This window comes from Mizuhopecten yessoensis, unplaced genomic scaffold (assembly GCF_002113885.1).
Source record: "Mizuhopecten yessoensis strain PY_sf001 unplaced genomic scaffold, ASM211388v2 scaffold5989, whole genome shotgun sequence".
In the NCBI taxonomy this organism is placed as follows: Eukaryota; Metazoa; Mollusca; class Bivalvia; order Pectinida; family Pectinidae; genus Mizuhopecten; species Mizuhopecten yessoensis.
In genome coordinates, this window is record NW_018406324.1 from 175,734 (window position 1) to 184,460 (window position 8,727).

General features: G+C 38.5%; 1 protein-coding gene across 1 annotated transcript; it reads right to left on the reverse strand.

Moving 5' to 3' along the window:
• Window positions 1–1,416: 1,416 nt before the first annotated feature.
• On the reverse strand, window positions 1,417–3,056 carry LOC110451415 (neuropeptides capa receptor-like). Its single transcript, XM_021499414.1, has one exon. The coding sequence runs from the start codon at window positions 2,998–3,000 to the stop codon at window positions 1,858–1,860; it is 1,143 nt and encodes a 380-aa protein (XP_021355089.1). The 5' UTR covers window positions 3,001–3,056; the 3' UTR covers window positions 1,417–1,857.
• Between the last annotated feature and the right edge of the window lie 5,671 nt (window positions 3,057–8,727).

Below are 8,727 nucleotides of genomic sequence, written 5' to 3' on the forward strand. Positions count from 1 at the left end.
TCCAGTTTCTATTATTCAAGGGTCTACTATAATTCAAATATTGTCCCCTGCTGGTTAGTTAGAATAGTAAGCCTCCTTTATACCATTAAATGTCGTAAAAAACGACTAATGTGGGAACCCTTGCACACTAGGTTTTTTCTGTCTTCATTTAAGGGGGAAATGAAGAAAGCACATTTCAACATATGGGATCTTTATGTACTTTCCGTCTTCTTCCTGAAACCTTTGTGCCCGAGTGCCTTCCTTGACATTAACTCAGTTTTGGTTAGGCCTAAGTGCTGAATGTTCCCCAAAATGGGGTAGGCAATTTATTCTTTCCATAGGCCGAACATACAATCGTCCTTATAATGGAAGTTGTTATGCCCTGTTTTTATACCGTAAATGGCAACAACTGGTTCACCTGTTGTCAATATGATATGATCTGGTGGAAAACTGGGCTGGGTTCCTTCAGCATGGTATTTCAGTGCGGTAGCGCTCTAAATTCCAAATCAGATCCGCGCGTCAGTAAATGATCTTAGCTGTTGAAAAGACGTTAAACAAAATAAAAACTAAGCAAAGTCTCCTAGATTTACGGTTTGATTTATTTTTGGATTTTAGGCCATATACAGATTATATCAACCGATGAAGAATCATTCTTTAAAATAAATCGATTTCTTCTGTGCATTCTATTTAGGAAAATTGAAGAAACCAAAAATGTCTGCTACCCCCATTCTAATACTTGGAGCAGCAATATGTACTTTTGTCTTCTACCTGTTCTCTTTCTTCACGGTGATGTTTTTCATGGAACAAGGCTGCATATGACCGACCCGTCACGGACGACGTTACACCTAAAAATAAACATTTCATGGCATTCCAACCTCACATTAACCTAACAACGGGCTTGATTTAATGGGAGACATTACGCATGTAAAAAAATGATATATAGTGCATAAATTTATGGCTTAACTCCGTTTTGTGGAGTTAAATTGTATGCTATTTCTGTGATTTGTTAAATGTCAACATGCTTTCCCTGTTCTACTCAGGTTCGTTGTATAATACCTGATAAGGTAAGATTTTTCCTAAATGGACTCGCTGAGATATGTTTTCCTTGTATGCTTTTGTTTAAAAAAATGTTCGAATGAAATATTTCCTGTCTGGACCGCTTTCGTTTATCGCGATCCAAACGGTTGGATCAGAATTGTTCGTTTATGAAATAAGGTCGGACGTAGTAATCTGATGCTGCTTTCATTCGAGCCTTGAAAAAGCCTTTCAAAACAAACATAAACATTAGCAGGTCCGGCAGGATTTGTACCCGAAAATGTTACATTTACAAACAGGCAAACCGGTCGTTTTGCATAAACGAAAGAGGCAATGACAATAAATACAAGTGGAACACAAAGTCGTACGGCATTTTTAAATAATCTGGTTTACTTTCTCCCAATCAATATATATACTATCTGCTCATGAAATAACTTTTATTCCTCTCTTTCGTTTTTCTGTTAGCAAAATTAAATGCATTGGGAAGTATAATTTACAAGGGATACATGAGAACGCATTTGTTGAAAACATATATACAATGTAGTAAAATAATTAGTAACAATTGTTTTTAAAGAGATGGAATAAAGAAAATGTTGTACATCAACTAAGACAGTTTTCTTATGTTTGGACATCAGGATGACAATAGTAAATGTAAACAAAACAAAGACACTTTTCATTGATTATAACACGAAAATATTTAGATGCAGCTGGTATTCGACAATTTTGATTGACTTTCTTTGTGTCCTATCAGTATGCTGATACGTCTGTCAAATGTCTGAATCCCTACCATGATCAAACCAAGCACCAAACACTCACAGAGCCTTTTTTCTTCTTATCTGCGATTTAATCTTCCTCCGATTTTCTGTCCTTAATTTCTACCCCGTTTGGGATATTGTCAATTTCTGTTGTTTCACAGTTAACTGTGGAATATTTTTCGGAAGTGGTTAAGCAAGCAGGTTTACAGTATCTGCTAAAGGACTTACGAAAATTTCTACTGCAAATAAAGAACAGAAGGAACTTCACTGAAAAGTTTGAATAATAAAGAAATTGCAGAGCAAGCTGTACAAACGCTTCCCTGAAGGTGACACTAGATGAGGCACTTGGACGGAAGCTCAGATACAGTCTGGTAATGTGACTTGGCGCATTCAGCAGAAGAAAAGTAGCCGATAACACACCAAGCATCTTGGCGACCCTCACCTGAGGGATGGTTGACATTTTCATTTTGCTTTTAGATGATTTCAAGGCACTCCGTTTCCGCTTGTTTTGTATGGACCGACAAATTGCAAGGGATATGGCGACAAGCATCAGTGTGATCAAGATCAGTGGAATTAGGAGTGTGATAAAGGTGTCGATGTAGGCAACCATGGACGCAATGTCACGAAGCTCGGGGGACGGCAGACACATGGGAATGTTTCTGCCACCCACTTTGTAGACTTGTACAGTAGTAGTAAAAAATGACACCAAGTAGGCGACCATGGCAAAGAACGCCAATGAAGTGGTGACCATAGTCGCACGTCGCACTGTACACATCGATCTGATCCGAGCCGGGTGACAGATCGTTACATAGTTCTCAACGGTGATACAGACTACAAGCCAGACTGACAGGAATGTACAGATATACCCCCAGTAGACAAGGAACTGACACAGATTTGGCATATGATTGAAGCGGTAACCTAGAACCTCCAGCCAAACGAACAGTAACGAAATTAAAACGCCAGTATCTGATATAAGTACGGCTTGGACATAAACACTAGACGATATATTTCGTAAACCTTTCTCGAGAAACGCGTACGATGATAAACTGTTCCCCATCAACCCACTGAAAACGATTATGGGTAGGACATAGGCATGAATGAAGTAATATACTGCCTGTTGGTCTCTGTAATGTCTCGGCGGCCCGCCAAAGCCAGCTGTTATGTTACTGCTCTCATTCAACGAGAAGTTACGCACCGCCAAATCCATCACGGTTTCCCCTGAACCATCCATCTGCTGACACAAAATTGGCTACTTCGGTCAGTGGGATGTTGGGTTATGATGGTTGTTATTACCTGGAACGAGAAAGGCAAGAATTTATAAGATAGCGTTACATCATAATCATCCACCGAATAGAATGAATCGCCTATATATCAATCACTTGAGTAAGCCGTTATAAATAACACGTTACAATAATTGACGAGAACGAAATTGAACAATTTGTGAATCTTGCACGTTTCATACTGTTAAAAATGTTATCGGTTATTGAGTACAAACATTATTTGATCCAAACTAAATTTTCCTTTAAAGCTTTCTATTCCGCTCAGATAAAAGCAAACATTTTCTTGGTATATAACAGTACAGTTTGCGCTGCAAAATCGACACGGGTCTAAATAATCCTCATTTATTTGATATCAGAATCTAGAGCCTTGCAGAGTTAGGGAGGGGGAGCTACATATAGCACGCAAGCAACGCAGAATAATTTTTCTGGGAAATGCAATTATCTAAATAAGCAATATTCTATATTTCCTACAAGCGGTGAAAAGCGTACAGAGTTAACAACGTAACCTAGCGAGAGCCATACCCCGCCAACACATCCGGTCAATAAACTCCGTCACATCCGCGTGCTCTAATGTGATTTCAGATTGAAAAGAATAATAGAAATGCATAATAGAATTATGGGAAATTGTGTCGGCACAGTTTCAATCCATATGTTATATTGACACTGATCAAGTATTCCAATATTTCATGTTCACAGAGATTGAGGATATTGACGGGGAGCAGCTGTCCATTAGGGCCCATACAATTCTATACTTCCAAATATGACGATTTGATGAATGTGATTTCTTCGTCATTCGATCACTGAAATACTGCCTGTGGTACAAAAGCCATAAAACAGTGTAGATTCAACAAAATTGACATAAGTTTTTTCTAAAGGCGAAATGTTATATGACATATTTTGTCAATCTTACCAATTAGATTTATTAATGCAGTCGATTTCAAAACCCTACACAATGTTCACACTCAATGAAAACGCACTGACGGATTAAGCCGTAATCAAAATATGAATGGAAGTACTGTGCTTGATTCATTCGATACTGTTAAGCCAATGAGGGAGCACTTTAAGTCAGCATCAAATCTGCGCTAGCGCTTGTTTGGCGTTTAACGTCTTCGCAACAGCCAGGGCGCTAGGGACATACTGCCGAAAAGAGAAAGAAATATCGCAAGTTTACACTAACATACCGACTGAGGAATACACGCATACATTTAATACAAAACAGCTTGTCCATCTGTTTGTCTGTCGGTTTATATAAGCTTGTCTAGACAGTATCTACATGTACTTAACTGATAGGTCGATTTCATCGCAAGTACTCGTCTCGTCTGTCAAAACACCCAAACTATAATCAAGGTTTCTAACACTGTCCCCCTAGTAAAATGACACCGTTCCAGACAACATGGGATTTTGTTATAACCGTTCATAATCGATGCTAGAAGCAGTTTAGATCGACAGGAAAATATTGACTTCAATTTGATACATATTTGCCATATATCTTGCAGTATAAGTTTTGGTAGACTTCGAAAAATGGTCGAATTTCAGTTGGTCGGACACTGCTGTTCCTGGGACGACACGATCAATCAGGCCGACGTCGGATTTTTTTTTATCAGATACTGCCATTTTCTGTTATTTATGTGACCTCGACACTGATTGGTCCGTTAATTTTAGAAGTCAATCAGCATCGAGGTCACAACAGTTAAAGATGGTCCCTGATTGACTGACACAATACCTTGAGTTCTACTTGGTTGTATTTGATCATTCCCTGTACAAATGATACACAATGCATATAATTAAAATTGAATTCCAAATTGTCAATTACGTGGTTCAAGATGGTTGCTATAGCTTCTGATAAGCTGTGCAACATTTCCTGAGCGGTAGTGCAAGTATGTTATGATGTAAACAGTGTCGTAGTTCTTTAATGATTGCTGGCAAGTTTTACCTCGCTTTCATGTTCTCATTAGGAATTATATGATCGTAATTGTACTTTATTGTTTCGTTGTCACCGTGCCGCTGCTAAATTTGAGCAGGTGATTTGACCTAGATTTACCCGGAAGTTTAAGGCGGTTAATCATATACTGCTAGAACACCAATGTCCTTACTCTTAAAACCGTTCTTATGCTTCAGCATTGATTATGGACTGAAACTACCTTTCTTGTTACCTGCTTTATTCATCTGCCAATATCAAAACGTCGGCTGTTGACATTAAAAACGTTATTTGGCTTGAAGTCTCTTCAAAATATTCCGCAAAATCTACAAATTTGATTTTTAATGTTTAATCACTGGAAAAAAACTATTTTTTCCGGGAGCACAGAATCGGATATTAAGCATGAGATCGGTTTCATGAATGCGTCTCCTGGTCGTATTCTTCTGCTTTTATAGAAATATCAGTGTCAATGACTTAAGCTGTATATATAGGAAGCTTAACCCATGTTGACGAATGTTGTAGAGAAGTTTCGCGAGGTCACGTTAATTATCCTGTATTGACGGCCGTGTAGTTCATATTCTATGAGGTCGAATGGACGTCCATTCGTATGGTGTTTTTTTTTTTTTTTATCTAATTAGATTCCCTGAGGCTTAACGAAGCTCCAACCTATGTATTTACAGCGCATCAAAACAGGCATAATGTCTCGGTTTGTTTGATTTATAGGATTGACTGTGCTATTAACAGCTAAGGACACAGGGCTATCCCCTTCCTTCTATTCCTGTTCAAACTCCACACATGATACTACTTAACATTAGCATTGAACGTTCTTCAATTTTAGAAAGGGGACAGTTTTGTTCGCAGGACGGGACATGCTTAATGTCCTTAAAGATGGTTATTGTTATTCTCTGCTTTACGTTTAACATTTAGCTATAATGAAATTGCAAACTAGTCTACCCAAAGTCGGTATAATGTGACCGGTAGGAATGCTGGGTTCCTTTGGTAGTTATTCAGTGTGGTAGCACTACACAGTGGGTATTAGATCTGCGCTATCGCAATAAGCTAAATAAACCCACATACCGCCTCTAGCACACAAAACAACAAACATTAAACACATGGAGGCACGCCCTTAAACGACATTAGCTTTTAAATCCTATAAAAAAGCACATTGGCCTGATCACATATATTGCTATACAATGGGGGAAAAGGGATCTGGCGTAGTGAGATAGTAAAACAATCCTCAAACAAAGCAAACAATGTAATACTTATTACAAGACAACCGAAAATCTCACCATTAGACAAAATATATAAAATTAAATTTGGTCAACATCACGTGCTCCGGGACAGAAAGCATGTAAGCTTGATTAAGGAGAAGCAAGCAAAATAGTAAGTTTATAGCTAAACGTCACGGACTGTTTCGCTAGGAGGTTATCAGCCTTAGATCGAAATGTTCCATTAACGCCTTTTTGCTGTATCTATTATTCTGTTGATGTTTTTCATGAAGTATGTTCATTAACTGCTAATCGTGATCTGACTTTGCTGAAACATGATACTGGTTCCGAGACGCCCCGGGTTAGCTGTTGACAGCTTACCAGCACGATAAGTTTGCCGACAGCTCGCCAGCTACCTGCCAGCTCGACGGCGCGGTTCTGGGGAGCCATCAAACAATGCTCGCCTTCACTGGTAACAGGCGTTTGTACTACTGAGGTAGCAGAGGTTAAATTGTATTCATCGTGGCATTAGTGAAAATTCTTGAATTGATTTTTATACCGTTAACTTTGGTAAACTCGCAGGAGAAAGTGTTTAATTGATTGCTTCAAGATGAGGTTTTACACGTGTAAGTGTTAATAATCCGTCACGTGCAAAGAAGTCCTTCAAACAAATTATCTGACTCAAATAATGATGTTAGTTGTGACGTTAGCAAGCAATCAATCATAACATCTGCTATTAACTTTGAACACATCTTCAGTCCACCATTATCAGATGGTGGGCTTTTCAAATCACCCTGCGTCCGTGGTCTGTCCTTGTACAATTCTTGAAAGCGCTATTTGTCACAAAGTACTTCAGGGATCTTTCTCAAATTTTACATGAAGGTCCTAAGTTATGCATATCGTTCTTTGGGACCGATATGAAAAACGAGATGGCTACCACACAGCCATTTTGAATTTTGACAATTCAATTTTGGTATCATTATTTTAGTTTGATTTTGTGTTCCCTTTGTTAAAAATACCCGTTGCCCTTAAGTCCATCCGTCATTAACAGCACTTATTATGTAAGTATTGCAAAATTTTAACACTTGAATAAAGGTGTGATATTCTCATCCATACAATAATATTTATCAAAGTAGCAAATACTATATGATGTAATAAAATTTAGATAATGGTACAAGATTCCTGTTGAAGTTTCCAACATGTCCTAGTACCTTTAAGGACAATAAAAAGCAAAGAAGATAAAATGTCATTTTTTGTAGATCTGATCGATCTGGGATATATTACTTAGTATCCTAGCTATTCTATCAGGTGTTGCTACGCATGGATTGGTTTTTATTTTATTTCATTTACGTTCTAGTAACAGCTAATGGCATTTGAAAGTCTCGCCTCCATTATGTAACGTGTGCGTGCTTGTGTGAATATGTGCCGGAGGTCGGTTGGTTATACAATCAAGATACAAGTCGAGCAACTGTGCGATGCATGTACGCATGCTATTATCCCATAGCTTTTTAATTGGCTCAGCGCACAAAGTGTAGCGTTGTACAATCCAACAACCTTTGTACAAAATACGCAAAAACGTTCTGAACAAGTTTCCATGACAATAATGAAATACATATAGGAATTAGACACCTATGTAATCCAAAAGTTTTACCTTTTGGTTAATTTTAATATGTGTTACGTCTTTTGAAACTTTTTCTAACACAATATGCCAAAAATGACCTTGTATCGGGGAGTGGTTAAGCCTGAATAGACGAACTACGAGGTATTATTGAAACCGTGGTGTGATGGGGATCTCGATCCGAGTGGAAATATTCTGAAATTTCAAAACAGGAGTCTTTGGCAACTGACTAATTTTCCATTTGGGATAAGATTACCCCATCGCATCCCAATAAGGACGAATGATTATTTTTCGTTTATTCTGTTAACCCTGTCATACAATATGATGTACTGATGAGGTGAAGGACTCGATGCGTTTCAAGGGCGTTAACGCAATGTTGATGAGATGCCAATTAATTTATGTAAGTATGCCCGGGCACGCACTTCGTCTCCGTCCTAGGGAAAGAAAATATTTCTTGCATACTAGACCGAGATATCCACATTTCCGGCGGTGCTGGAAAATTCTATTTGACCCACGGGTCTAGAGCGCTTACACGCGCAGACTGGCGGGGGAGTTATAGTGACCTTTCGGGGTCACGCTATTGTTCGTGACGTCATTTGATGACGTTTTTGGGTCAGTCAGGGTCATTGACGTCACTAACAATTGACATCCGGGCTTAATATGCAAATGAGAAATGTGCAGACATTTTACAACTTCACTAGAAGAGCATCTGTTTTTACAGTATTTAGGTAAAAAGCAAGTAATATAATCCATCCCTGATGTGAGGTAAGGATAAGGTTATTCACACCCTTGGGATGAAATATAGAGCAAAAGACCCTCGGTAAAGCATCGGGTCTCCCGCTCAATATTTTATCCCTTGGGTTTGAATACCTTTATCCATACCTCACATCAGGGGTGGATTCTATTTATCTCTTACAGGGGAAAGTGGACAAAA

Coding starts and splice junctions, on each gene's coding strand:
- LOC110451415 (XM_021499414.1), bottom strand. CDS start 3,000: ATGGATGGTTCAGGGGAAACCGTGATGGATTTGGCGGTGCGTAACTTC.